At 34.5% G+C, this 15,016-nt stretch overlaps 3 protein-coding genes across 3 annotated transcripts; 1 reads left to right on the top strand and 2 right to left on the bottom strand.

The window, feature by feature from the left end:
* Nucleotides 1–255: 255 nt before the first annotated feature.
* Nucleotides 256–2,932, bottom strand: LOC105954404 (Far-red impaired responsive (FAR1) family protein). Its single transcript, XM_012978072.2, has 3 exons — nt 2,743–2,932; nt 1,423–1,865; nt 256–666 (listed from the first exon to the last, which is right to left on the bottom strand). Coding segments are annotated over exons 1-3 (651 nt in total). The 5' UTR covers nt 2,744–2,932; the 3' UTR covers nt 256–459.
* A 568-nt stretch (nt 2,933–3,500) lies between these two features.
* LOC105954402 (Far-red impaired responsive (FAR1) family protein) lies at nt 3,501–5,988 on the top strand. The gene is made up of 3 exons (XM_012978071.2): nt 3,501–3,753; nt 4,459–4,925; nt 5,589–5,988. Coding segments are annotated over exons 1-3 (681 nt in total). The 5' UTR covers nt 3,501–3,752; the 3' UTR covers nt 5,802–5,988.
* A 321-nt stretch (nt 5,989–6,309) lies between these two features.
* LOH1 (RNA-binding CRS1 / YhbY (CRM) domain protein) lies at nt 6,310–8,346 on the bottom strand. Its single transcript, XM_012978127.2, has 4 exons — nt 8,171–8,346; nt 7,764–8,091; nt 7,275–7,682; nt 6,310–7,189 (listed from the first exon to the last, which is right to left on the bottom strand). Exons 1-4 carry the CDS (start codon nt 8,281–8,283, stop codon nt 6,668–6,670), a joined length of 1,371 nt encoding a protein of 456 aa, XP_012833581.2. The 5' UTR covers nt 8,284–8,346; the 3' UTR covers nt 6,310–6,667.
* Between the last annotated feature and the right edge of the window lie 6,670 nt (nt 8,347–15,016).

Below are 15,016 nucleotides of genomic sequence, written 5' to 3'. Positions count from 1 at the left end.
GCGAAGTGCATTTTATCCTATTTAATAAGTACATACTACATACCAAAAATCCAAAACAACTAAGCAATTAGCCCCAGAAAAGAAATACAATTAGACCAAAAAAACTATGATAAACTTATTACCAACCCTAAGTCACCAAACTTATTATATCTTAGCTTACCAAACCTCTAAGAATCCAATTTTATCTAAAAACAGAACTTACCAAACCTAACTAACCTCATCCCTAATTAATTAATTACATCTAAACAACTCTCATTTTCACAAAACTAAAATGGTAATCTATGAACCAATTGTCCAAACTCATGAACATATAGGCTAATATACAACACTTCACAACAAAGGTACAAAATAAAACACGAAAACGGTTACTTACACAAATAAACACGACTTTTACGAGCTTCCGTAGAGAATCTTTACAGCAAGACCAAAGAAATTAAACGAGAAAGCATTGAAAGGCAATCAACTTTTGCGGAAGGCTGTTATTGGTCTTCTCGACTCGATTTCGTTTACGCTCTCAACTATGTTAGTAATGTTTCTCGAGAGGTGTTTGAAATGTTCGTCCATGTCCTTTAATATACTGTTGAGCTGTTGTTGCAGAGCCGAAGATCTTTTTCTCTCTCTCTGTAACTGAGCTGTCAGCTCCCGTATTTTCACATCTTTCTCATCCTGCATAATTCGCCGACCAAATAAATCAATTTAACTTTTAAATGTTTTAAATTGTTTAACATTGATTCTGCTTGGTAAACATTGATATAAAAAATGGCAGTAGAAACATAGATTAAACCAACATTAAATAAATCCATGTTGCGAAAATTATGTTTTTCAGAAAGTCGTCTCGTTTCCAGCTCCGTGAAAATAGATTCGACCAATTGGAGAAGAATCAGATGGGATTATTTCAACGAGCTACTTTTTTGGAGCTTAAGCTCGAGTTTTTGTTGATCCAACACACCTCATTTACAAGTATAATCTAGTTGATCAAGTCAAGCTCCTACGTCTAGGCCTTGTTTGGTTCCTAAGATAAGATTAGCCAAGACGAAATTAAATAGTATGAAAACCTAATTGTATTGTTTGCGGGCGCAGGCTCGAAAAGTTATTGGACTACCAAATATCCAATAAGGTCCAATTATTTAATTAGTTACCAATTAAACGAGGCCCTATAGAACAACTTTAAGTTTCGGAAACTGATTTCATAATGAGTGAATATCAGTAACCAATTCTAGAAGATTCTGCAGTTATGCAGAAGATCAAATTAAAAAATAAAATAAAAAATTCAATTGAGAAAGCTATTGCCGACTCATACGTGTTTGTTTTCGGACTAGATTGGTTTATATCTTGCAAATAAGGGTACCAAAAGCATCGTTAGATCACCATAAATTAAAAGAAAATTCCCAATAAATTCTAACGAACTAACAAAGTACTTACTGGCGTTTGAGACAGCTGTGCGGTTCGACGGGCATTAACCGGAGCAAAAACCAACGGATGATTGTGCTCCTTGAAGAATTTCGTAACGACCCATTTCCCCGTTTTCTCTTTCTTCACAACCATCATCGCTTTACACCCTTCCCTAGTGATCGCCCTCGGTTTCCTATTTTCGCTCCGTTTGGGCCGACTCTTGCGAAACCCTTCTTTATTACACACAAGTCTTCGCCAAACAACACCGCCATCACGCATAGATCGCCTGAAAGCATCAACCCTCATAGTAAACCCCATGTGCGTGGCGTATGCATCGTAGAATACCTTTGCAGCTTCTTCCGAATCAAATTCCATGTCGACATACGGTTCTCTATCGGAATTTCCTTCGTTGTTGTTAACTAAAAAATCATTAACCATCGAAATCCCCAACATTTCAGCCTCATTATCATCCACTGCATAGCATAAATTAGGGCTTAAACTCTACATTTCATCATCTTTGATTAGGAAAATCAAAAGCTCCAACTTCAAATTAAGAAACGACAGAAGCCATACAAAATTCTAGCTATAATATGATTCGACTACTTAGTGTTTAAGATCAAGGGGTAAATTACGGCCGCCCTTTAGGTAATGTCAAATTACGAAAACCCCCCTCATGTATGGGTAATTACAACCACCTCCTTCAACTATGAATTTTCTTACACGTCCACTCTTATGGTGTCAAATTCAACATAATCTTCTAGATTCCGTGGAATGTTCTCTCGTTCGTACTTGCTTTGTGAAATAATGCAGTTTCTGATGCCGCACCACAATAAAATCTATATATTTACAAGCCAAGAGACACATCTAATAATCATCTTGTTTCAAAACGTGAAGCTCGAATGAGGTAAAATGCGTACAAACTGGAGAATATTCTATATAATCTAGAAGATTCCACTAAATTTGACTCTGCAAGGTGGACATGTAAGAAGATTCATAATTGAGGGGTGGTTGTAATTATCCAAACACGAGGTTTTTTTTTTCTTTTCTTTGTAATTTGACCTTATCAGTGGCCAAATTATACTCAGATCAATAATTTATAACTCGGAAACTGAACATGGAAGAATTTCATAGCATTATCAAATCATGTATTACGAATTTCTACTCTCTTTTTTTATTTTCACGGCGTGCATTAAAGTTGAGAGCTAAATCACTGCTTCTCAAGTTAATTTCACATTGATTGTTTATTTGAATTAGAATCAAATCTATTACAATTTCAAAAAATTGAAGTTTTTTTAGCTGATGATTATGATGAACAGACTTAAATATGAGAGAAATTTGATGAAAACTTACTAGATTCCTGTGAATCTCGACAGTTTGAAGCTCAGTTGAATGCTTTTCTCCTCTGTTTGGGTGGCGACAGCCGAGAGCGGTGTTTGGGGGCGGCGGAACCGGGCGGAGAGGGGGCGGTGTAATGTAATCGCCGACAGCAGCGCGTTTTACTGTCAAAAAAAACTTGCATTGAAAGCGTTGTTTATCTCTATATACCGCTAATCCGCTGGACTTTCACAGTACACATCTTGTTGGAGAAAAACGATTTTTTTTTTTTTTTATTGAAATTCAAAATATGACACTATTTTTAAAATTAACTAAATTAGTATATTTTAATTAGCTTAAATTAAATAAAAACTGATTAACAAAACACAAATAAGTTTACACTAACTTAGAGTAAACTAATTTAGTTAAAATGAAAATAACTAAGCAAAACGATGCAAATTTCAAGCTTTACAAGTTAAAAAAGAGAGAATGAAACAAATATTACATCAAAGTTATAATTAAAACATTTTTAAGTTGGACCATTAAGGGGTAGAGCAAATGATGTCAATTGACGCTACGACCGGTGAAATATTCGGGTGATTCTGCACCGTTGGTCTTTATGTAATCACACACATCCATGTGTACGTGTGTTTAGTAGATAATTATTTATATAGATTTATGGTAAAAAAATCACATGATGATTTTCACCAGGTGTAATATCCCAGAGACATTTAACTCCAGTGTAATGTATTTTAGTTCACAATTGATGAGTTTTTAGGGTATGGTCCCTTAATACACACAAGATTATTTTGTTAATAAAATCACTTAATGATTTGTTTAGTAATTAAGATAAAATCAAGGGTGCGAAATGCAATAAACGGAAACAAGAAATTCTAACTTAAGAAATTAGGAAGTTAGACGCATTTGTGGTTTGCCCATACACTGCGGAGTTGTGCTTCGATTCTCACGATAAGAACACCCTGAAATTGCTGCAAATCTCCAAGAAATTTCTTCATTTTCATCCATCATTCTTCTCGTATCAAACAAGTAAGACCACACCCTCTCGCCATCAGTCTTTTTTTTTTTTTTTTTTTTTTAATTTTTTTTCCTTGCGTATTTATTGAACTGGCCGACCCTGAAGTATTTGGGGATTTGTTGTTATTTTCCTCGATAATGAATCTCGTGGGCTTTGAGGAATTTCAATTGATTCTGAGTTTTACGGAATTGGTTTCGTTTGATTACGGAATTTGTAACGAATGGGTGTTTCTTTTTTGTAGTTAGATGTTTGATGTGGTGGTTTCTCTTGCTAATTTTGTGACTGTTGCAAAATAGAAAGAAATTAACACAGAAAGTTTAATCCTTTTCTAAAGCGGGTAATTTGTGTCTGTTTATGCAATGGTTATACGGCTTAATTACTAGCTAATCCCGAATCTGAGTGCAGGCACCGAATTTTCGGCTACCCTTAGCCTAGTATCTATCATTTATGCATCGGTTTGATATTGAATGAAAATCGCATAAACATATTTATGGAAAACAATTGGCATCGTGTGTAATATTTTACCTTGATTGTCATTTTTCATCATTGTTCGTATGTCTCTTTTACTGAATAAACTTGCTAAATAAACTCTATTTACATCTACACAATTTTTTCTTGATCTTTTCCGCACATTTTTGTGATCAAGAACGACTCAGTTCACTTATAGATGCATGAAGTTAACTTCAAAGGTATATTTTTCTTATATCAACTTGCAGTGGTAGAAGGAAACACCGGCGCTGAGTCAGAACGAGACGATTGGAACTCCAACGATTCCGAAGAAGACGATGTCATCGAAATCGAGGAGAACAATACAAGGTCGGTTGAAGGAGGTGAAGTTATTGAACCATGTGTAGGCATGGAATTCGAATCGGAAGAAGATGCACGGAGATTTTACAACGACTACGCAAGGAGAGTAGGGTTTGTGGTCCGTATTATGCAGAGGCGTCGATCTGAAATTGATGGAAGAACTCTTGCTCGAAGACTTGGGTGTAACAAACAAGGGTTTTCTCCCAATAACAAAGGAAAAATCGGGCCCGAAAAAAAGCTAAGAGCAAGTGCGCGCGAGGGTTGTAAGGCAACGATACTGTTTAAGATGGAGAAATCGGGAAAGTGGGTAGTTACGAGATTTGTCAAGGACCATAACCATCCTTTAGTTGTCACTGCTCAGGAATTTACCAATGTGGTACGCTTTTTCTTCTTCTCGTTTGTGTTTTCATAATTAAAACAGCATTATCATAAAAATAAGTGGGAATGAAGACGAAGGAAATGAATACATAATTGCTTATATTCTCGATTAAGAAACAATATGATTAAGTACTGTCTTAACTAGATTTTTCTAGACTATTTGGGATTCATTGTGAAGAGTTAATCCAAATAAGCCTGAGTCATAATCATATTGAATAGGGATAAATGTAATAAAATGAAGGGCAATTACGGCCATCTCCTGAGGTATGGCCAAATTACGAAAAAACCCCTCTCGTTTGGGTAATTACAGCCACCCCTCCTTTTAAATATTTTTACATAAAATTTATGTAATTCGGTTATTTACCGAACCAAATCGTCTATTCAGTTCGGTAAACTGTATGAAATGTTGGCGTACCGAAATTTCAGTTCGGTTTTACCGATTTAACATCCATAATTTGCCGTAATTTGCCCTGAAATGAAAGTATAACTTTTTCCAAAAAAAAAAAACTAATGATATGCTCATTGATCACTATCTCTGAAAGATGGTGAATTATATTATTATATATTTGCCTAGTGAGCATTGATTATACATACTTTTCTCAATTAATTCGCAAAAGGAAATTTTAAATGAGTTTCTGAAAATCTTCTGTTAATTCAATAGAGTGACAAGGATAAGAAAATCCAAGAGCTCGCACGCGAGCTGCAGCGGCAGGAAGAACTATGTGCCTCGTACAGAGAAAAATTGATTACTCTTCTGGCAAACGTCGAAAATCAAACCGAGAATTTATCTTCAAAAGTTCTAGCAGTTATTGACAACGTGAGAAAAGCAGAAGCTGAAGCGCTGAGCGAAGCACTAGCATTGTCCGTCACATAGGTATAATTCAATAACCGTGTAAAAGAGCTATGATTTTATATCTGTCGTACGTATATAAGCTTTTAAGTTAGTTTTAATTGGAGAATATGTTACTTTGTTCTTTTGGCTCTGGTATGAAATGACCAGAATAAGTGATGTCATTATTTCTGTGACTTAGTTTTCAAGAAGTGATTAAAGGAAGGTTGATTTATAGTGTGATGCACTTGTTTAATTTTGTTCATAATTTTTTGCTCTCAACTTTTGTTTTAGGATATGTAATAACTTTTATATTGTTGGGGATAAGATGCATAGTTTGCATCTCTATAATTAGCAGTATGCACAAACCCCCGCTCCACCCGATCCACGATAATGAGCTTATAAGCTGTTTTTACTCATTATAGGATTTTAAAAAAGAAATGTGGAGTAGAGATACTTATAAATAAAAAATCTTAAAAGTTCTCGAACAACTTATTTTTTCAAATATTAAAATCTTTTATTTTTAAATTACCAAACATTATGAAATAAGCTCTTTTTAACAGCTTATAAGCTTAACCAAGCAATCATTTATCGGACCCATCGAAATATTTACAGCCGATTAAGTCTCGAAGAGCATAAGCTGATAAGCATATCGATAACCGGTTCGCCAAATAAAAACTACAAAATTTCTAGAACGTCGAAATCCAATCCTCTCATCAATTGAAGAGAATTCTTCGATTTTAAACCCTTTTTTGTCGTCTGAAAACATAGCCAATTCTTAGCCTTTACCGCATAGCAATTTGCTGCTCAAAGACTTATTATTCTCATATCGAAAGAATACGAAGAAAAACGAAGTGCACTGCACCGATATAGTCGTATAACAATAATCAGTTACATTACATACCGATGAATTATTTTCTCTTTTTCTTCAAAAGCGAAGCTGCCCTTAAAACCATTCTATCAATTTCATCAAGATCCGCCAACTCATCGTCTCTATCACTATTCTTCTCTTTCCTCGAATCAGCAGATATTCGTCGAAGATGCTCTTCAAAATCATCTTCGTCTCCGTCACTATCCGCCGGAATCTTTTCAAGCTCGTCCATATAAAGAGGCTTTTCTTCCTTCACCTCGTTTTCAGACTCCAAATCCGTCTCGAACATATCCGACAGCGCTTCCGAATCCGAACGAATATCAGAATCCACATTCGATTCATCGTTTTCTTTATTGAAATCATTTCGAGCCAATAATTTTTTCAGCCTATCAGATCCCTCGAATTCTTGATTCGAAGGGCTTCCGAAATCAACATCTTTTACTTCACTCGTCATAATTTTAGTTTCTGCCTGAGCTTGAAGCAAGTCGAGATCCTGCTCGAGTCTCGGAATATATTTCTTGACAGCTCTTAGAGCATCCCTATACTTTGATTTATCCAAAGCCTGTATAAAAACGGAAAAATCATCAATAACCAAGAAACTTAGCTAAAATTTACGAGACTTGGGACAAATTTACGAGAAAAATTACCTTCTTCCTCGAAAGAGTTTCTCTGGGATTCATAATCTCGGTCGGTGGCTGAGAGTAATTCTTCCCTCGGTACATAACAATGGTCTCGTTTTCTTGAATATCGAGCACAATCCCACCGCTCAATCTCGCCAACTCGGACGCGATCTCCTTCACTTCGTCCGGCGAGAACGTCTTCACTATGACTTTCAAAGTCTGGTGCTTCTTCCAATGCAAGTGCATGTTCAGTATAACGCCTCGATACACCCCGCGTCTTCCGACGGGCACGTAGTTCTTGCTCTTCTCCCCCATTTTCAGAAAATAAAAGTGCTCCTCGGGCGTCAGTATTTCGGGATCGTGCGTCGTCTCGGACAACTCCTTCGGCTCGATCTTGTGGAGTGCTTCGTGCAATCGTTCCTCTTTCTTCCGAGCCTTGATTAACAAATCAAAAGCATCAATATATATATATCGTCAGCGAAAATAAAGGATCGATATTTCGAAAAGTTTTGTTACCTTGGTTAACTTATATAGGGTTTTTTCTTCGGGTGTCATTCTTTCGAAATCTTTCTTCTTCTTATACCGGAAAAACTTCAACCACCGCACCACAGCTCTCTTTCCTTTCAGTTTCTTCCTTTTTTTACCCGGAGCCTCGCCCGACCCGCCCGGCCCGCCAACCGTTTCGCTCTGCTCCACCACCGGATCCGGATTTCTCAAAACCCGACCCGAGTGGATCCAGGAAACACCGCCAAGATTGCATCTTTTCACTCCCATCTCATTATGCAAACACTTTGAAATAGCAACTGGGGCGATTCTGCCCAAAATCTCGCATGTATGTACATAACTGGGCAAACAAAAATTACATCGAATCAGATTCTAAAAATTGAAAAGTAACAAAAAAGAAAAAATAATTATAAAATCACCTGCGGGTTTGAAATATGAAGTCGGAGTGGCGGGAAATGGGAGATAGGGTTTGAGGATTGGCGAGGAGACGTTTGAGAGGAAGGGATTTACATGCTAAATTTTTCACCGCCATTTTTGCCCTTTTTAATTTCTGCAGCAATTCGGCTGCAATTTTTTGTTGTTGTTGAAGGCTGACGTCAGCAAATGTGAAGTGGGCTTCTAAAATGGGCTTTTGCTTTTGCAAATGACGGAAATGGGCTTCATGAAATTGCAGATTTACTGCCAATGATTTATTTATTTATTTTATTTTTGGATATGTTCAAAGTTTAATAGTTTTGATTTAGTATGAGTCTCTATGACCATGACATTATTATTATTATTATTATTATTATTATTATTATTATTATTATTATTATTATTATTATTATTATTATTATTATTTTTTGTATTTCTACATTTTAGTGTAATTGCTCCAATTTCCGCCGCTTTCAATTCGAAAATTTTCAATTTTTGTAACGTTTTTCTCAATTTGATCTCATATATTTTGATAGTTCATATATTTTTCGTTATTTCCCTATTTTGAATTTGGTTTCTACATTTTAGTTATATCATTGTCAGTGATATATGTGGATCATATAAATACAGTAAAACCTCAATAAATTAATATTCGATGAATTAATAACATCGCTTAAATAATAATTGCTATTAATCCCAACTCAGTGAAAACATATTAAATTATTAATTCGATAATTTAATATTTCGCTAAATTAATAGTATTTTGCTAGTCCCGACTGTATTAATTCAGAGATGTTTAACTGTAACTTTTTTTTTTTATTCACAATGAATCATTGGTGAAATTCATGTTGTCAATCTTTACAAAAGTTTGTGTTCTTATTTTTCCTGAACATTTATGTACTTTTCAAAAAATATCGAAATTTTGAAAAACATTAGAAGAACTACTTAAAAATGAAGTGACGTTTATTTAATTTTCGATGAAGACATTTTATATTATAACAGTCAAATCATATTTGAAGGAGAGAAAACTTTTAAAATTGTTTTAAAAATTCCTCTTTTTTTTAACAAAAAGCTTAACAAACACGAATTCGTTTTGATGAAACAATGAAAATGAAATGACAATGCTTCCAAACATTGTATTAGTGATCCAATTTTGTTTTATCATGATCACCTCATACATAACTATTTCCTCCTCCTACTTCTTTTTCTTAACTTTGTTTAACTTTTTTATGGAAGTAAAAAGATATACTAATTTCAAGAAACTCCAAAATTTGAAAATTCATTCAAAATTTTGAGAAATATGTAAATAATGTTACTTTTCACGAAATATTTTTAAAATATATCATATAAATATGTATTATATTATATTTCTTTTTTTGGAGAACTGAAAATTGTCAATATTTTTAGAAATTAAAACATATGTGGAAGATCTAATTGCGTCAATTATGTGAACCGTCCTAAGCATGGGGATATCGGTTATGGAAAACGACAATCTTTATGAGTTGAATGGATATCAGTTCCGAAATTCATAATATAGTCTCTTGCCCTCTCTTAAGAAGACAGAAAACGAGAATCCACGTTTGTATGCTTTGTTGAACGAAATAGCTCCTGGCACAATCACATGCACCAAACACCCGAACGATTGTAAAAATAAAATAAAAAACAGTTGATGCTTTTATGTTGATATAAACATTTCTTTAAAGGCCGGGGAAACAGTTGACTGATGATAAAACTCGGGTTGACAATGTGGCAAGTTATATAGTAGGGATATTAGCCCAGAAGATCATCTTTATCAAGTGTCGAGTAACTCCAATTTTTGTTTTTGATGGATTCGAAAAAGCATTAAGGCATCGGTAATTGCTGCGCGGCGCAAGAATGTGATAGATGCTAAGAAGGAAATTGATGTTTTTGGTGAACCGTTCATAAAAAAGGTAATTTATATTTATCAAGCACCATAGGATGTGCATTCGCTGGGAAAGCGTTCGTGGGATATGCAGGAGGATAAAATAAGACAATTAAAGAAAGTTTACAACACTATGATTTTTTTATGTAAATGAACATTATGTATCTCATTCGTCACACATTATTGCGAAGACAACACTTTCTTATGTATTTGGGGGCACAATATTATGAGGCTACTTGTGATGGGAAGCATGTTGCGTTGGAAGAATGCCTTGTTGATGTTGTTGTCTCGAGGGACACTGATTGTTTGTCGTCTGTGTGTTTAGATGTCACACAATTTCACTGTTGAAGCGTTTAAGAATGAAAATCATTCGACTGTGACGGAAGTGAGTCTGGGTACAATGTTGCAAGCATTGACTTTGACTAATGACGAATTTATAGACATGTGTATATTATTTGGGTGCGAATACTGAGGTAAAATAGAATATAGATGTAAAGCAATGGGAGGTAGTGATTCGAAGAAAATGGTTGTTTATAATCAGATTAAGAAACATCACACAATTGAGAGTGTTCTGAAAGTATTCGATCGAATAAGATTCCAAGTATCCATAAAATTACACTATCAATTTGCTAGACAAATTGACAAGAATGATATTAAGATTCTCGTGTTGGTAGTTGAGATGAAACTGCCAAACTATAGTGATGTCGCCATTTTGGACCACCTCTTTTGTAGCCTTTTTGTGTGTAGGGATCCAATTTCACACATCCGAGGTACATTATATGAACCTTACAAATTTCCGATGTGAAAACAACATACAACCAACATGATCAACTCCGTGAACCGAGATATCCGAAATAATTTGGCAAAAATGTATTAGTTTATGTAGACAGTTATTGTGGTTGTAATATTATCATGGTTTGATAAATAAAAATTACTTAGCTGTTGTAGACCTCGGATGTGTTAAATAATTTTCAACTTTATATTTTCATAAAATCATTTCAGAATTTCGAACAACCTTTAATGAAGTTGGTGAACAAGGATTGTGAGTCGAAGAATGACAATTATCAAATACAAAATTCTCGTATTTACATAATTCACTCACTTTGCTGTTGATGAAATTGAATTAATTTATATCTTACTACACCGAAAAGAGTTGGTTTTGTTCTCACCATTTTAAAGATTTGATTTTGTATATTGCATTATATTACGTAATTTTGCATTGAGAATATATTATTTAATTTAAAATTCACACACACACACACACACACACACATATATATATATATATATATATATATATATATATATATATATATATATATATATGTATATATATATATATATATATATATATTATTTCAGATAATTGTCTAATACATACATCAAAATTTAGACTTCTTATTGGTTTCAATGCAATATTTAAATTTGCTGAATTATTTGAATGTGAACATTGTTTCAAAATAATCTTATCAGTCAATAAAAAATGTACATAAATACTAGTCGGTTCAAATCCGTCAAATTGTGTCCTATTTCGAATACGCCATGAACTCATATTATCTAGACTTGCTTAAAATTTACTATTATGGTTCTTGAAAATCAAGCCCCTTTGAGTATCAAAAAATTTACTAGTGCTATCAGGAGCCTCTTCTATATTGGTGTTTGTGGATAGGTCAGAGGTTCAAATCTCTTTAGATGCGTGTGTTGAATGTGTGTGTTGTAAGGACATTTGTTTTTAAGAATATCACATCGTTAATCATCAACAACATAAGTTTATTGAAAAAGTAAAATCGGATGAAGGAGAAGTATCGTCCGACAAAAGAAGAAAAGAGGAGGGTGACAATAGCGAAGTAAACATGTGGTTCTGATTTGTGGTAACTGTTGGAAATCTGCTTGAAATGAATTTTGCTGAGGTGAGTTGTCTCTTCCGAAATTTCCCTGTAACGGTGCTAACGGTTTGAGCGGCGATCGTCTTCCAAGATACAACGACAAAAACTTGGAATATGAGCGTTTCAAATCCCAAGCACGACGAATTGTACTTTGTGTAAAACTTTTCCAGAGAATCTGTAATGGGGACGAATTGTACTTTGTGTATAACTTTTCGAGCGAATCTGTAATGGGGTAGGCTAGAAATGCAGAAGACTTTTTCAATGGGGACGAATTGTACTTTGTTAGAACTTTTCGAGAGAATTTGTAATGGGGTAGGCTAGAAATGCAGAAGGCTTTTTGGATTTCCGTCTCCCAAGATACAACGACAAAGACTTGGAATAGGAGCATTCCAAATCCCAAGCACGACGAATTGTACTTTGTGTAGAACTTTTCGGGAGAATCTGTAAAAGGGACGAATTGTACTTTGTGTAGAACTTTTCGAGAGAATCTGTAATGGGTAGGCTAGAAATGCAAAAGGCTTTTTGGAGAATCTGTAATGGGGACGAATTGTACTTTGTGTAGAAGTTTTCGAGAGAATCTGTAATGGGGTAGGCTAGAAATGCAGAAGCCTTTTTCAATGGGGACGAATTGTAGATACACCGACAAAGACTTGGAATATGAGCATTCCAAATCCCAAGCACGACGAATTGTACTTTGTGTAGAACTTTTCGAGAGAATCTGTAATGGGGACGAATTGTACTTTCTGTAGAACTTTTCGAGAGAATTTTTAGTTTTCTGAGTCAGTTTTCAAATCCAACTTGAATCACAAAAATTGGATGTCTGACGAGAAAGATATACATGAATCAATGGATAATGCCCACAACTTTGATGCATTGAGGTATCTAAAATTGACAATGTGACTCATTCAAGCATAACTTTGTCACACGGCATCCAATCTAGCGGATTTAAGTTGGATTAGAAAGCTAACCCAGAGAACTACAATCTGTAATGGGGACGAATTGTACTTTGTGTAGAAATTTTCGAGAGAATCTGTAATGGGGTAGGTTAGAAATGCAGAAGGCTTTTTCAATGGGGACGAATTGTAGATACAAAAAGACTTGGAATATGAACATTCCAAATCCCAAGCACGACGAATTGTACTTTGTGTAGAACTTTTCGAGAGAATCTGTAATGGGGACGATTTGTACTTTGTGTAGAACTTTTCGAGAGAATTTTTAGTATTCTGAGTCAGTTTTCAAATCCAACTTGAATCACAAAAAATTGGATGTCTGACCCGAAAGATATACATGAATCAATGGATATTGCCCACAACTTTGATGTATTGAGGTATCTAAAATTGAAAATGTGACTCATGTAAGCATAACTTTGTCACACAGCATCCAATCTAGCGGATTTAGTTGGATTAGAAAGCTAACCCACAGAACTACAGTTTCCGTGTTCCGAATTTTGCCAAAAATAAATTAGAAATATATCAAAATCAGGTTTGAAGTCAAAACGACATTAGTAAAACATTTCAGATGTGTAATGGGGTAGGCTAGAAATGCAGAAGGCTTTTTGGAGAATCTATAATGGGGGGAATTATGGGAAAAACTTTGTGTAGAACTTTTAGAGAGAATCTGTAATGGAGTAGGCTAAAGGCCTTTTGGATTGAAGTGAGGAATTATGGAAAAAAGGGTCGATTGTGATCTGGACCCAAATCCAAATCCGATCCGAAACCCATAACATATAGACCTTTCTCCCAAACAAAGTTGTATGCCCAAAAGGCTTGACCTTTAGGTCCAACATTGAGATATATAAATAGCTCAATACTTCACTACTTTTCCAATGTGGGATAACTCAAAATCCCACTTTCGTTGTTTCGACATATTTTTGGACTAGTAATTTTCATTCACCACAAATTGGTTTGTTTATAATAGTCTAATCCAAATATTGATTTAAATAATCAAATAGACCATACATTAATATTGATCAAAAATTGTTCATGACTCAACTTTTTAACCAATTTTCCCAACAGCAACATCGTAGAAATCGATGCTTCACGATGTCAAGAGATCGATTTTTTTTGTTTATTGTGTCAGTAGATGGGAAGGGCTGATTCCTCTGTGTCTCAAGATAATTCGGAGAGCTAATTAATCCGTTGCTCTTTGTGCACCCGGTTGCACATCTACCGCGTACGGACCCCCAAGTTAGAGATGAGCATAACCTTGTTAGATGGAGGGTGTTCGATGATGCGGTGATGATGTTATGCTTGATGCACGACGGCGAGCATGGATATAAATTCGCACGAGGTTATATGACAGGGAAGAAGGGTTTTCTCTAAGCTCTATGGAGTTTTCCGAGGCATGGGTGCTGCTAGAAATAAGACGACGAATTACCAAATTTAACATGTGGACAATGGAGAAGATCGCAGATCGACTGTACACCAGTAGAGTATACAATGGTCCAAATGTTTGAGATTGTGCAGAAAGATAGCTAACTAAATTTATCTAATTGAATTTGAAGTACACCAACTCAATTTTTTTTGGGAATTGTTGTAGCTAAAAGTTTTAGAGTAATGCAGTGTGGTGAAAGTTGTATATTTATATTGTTGATTGTTTGAGACTATACAATTGTTGTTCTTCAACAAAAAAAAATGCCAAAGTTTATGAAATTTTTTTCTTATTTGAAAAGTGAGATTGAATTTTAATTTTAATGTTAGATTCTATATTTGTTTTTTTGTTTTTTTTTTTTTTTTGTCGGTTTTGCGTCTAATTCAGATACAGAAAACCCCTATAATGAATATATGATAAACGAAATTTATTTTTTCCATAATTAAGAAATTTATATAATAAAAGATTACATTTATAGTATTTTTTAATATTCTCTTTCTGGTTAGATAATGAATATACTCCATTTTTTATTTTTTATTTTTGGTTTTTTTAATCAATTAATTGGTCTTTTTAATATGATTGCCGTTTGTTTAAATTTTTGCTTTTAGCTATAGACGTTGTGAACAAATCCCCATCAACGAGAGTTCCATATTGTGATAGCCCCAAATTATAAATTCATACTCCTTCGTTTC

This window comes from Erythranthe guttata, chromosome 14 (assembly GCF_056151865.1).
Source record: "Erythranthe guttata isolate IM_541 chromosome 14, IM_541, whole genome shotgun sequence".
Classification (NCBI taxonomy): domain Eukaryota; kingdom Viridiplantae; phylum Streptophyta; class Magnoliopsida; order Lamiales; family Phrymaceae; genus Erythranthe; species Erythranthe guttata.
The sequence above is the reverse complement of the archived record's forward strand: the minus strand, read 5'-3'. Positions and strand labels throughout refer to the sequence as shown.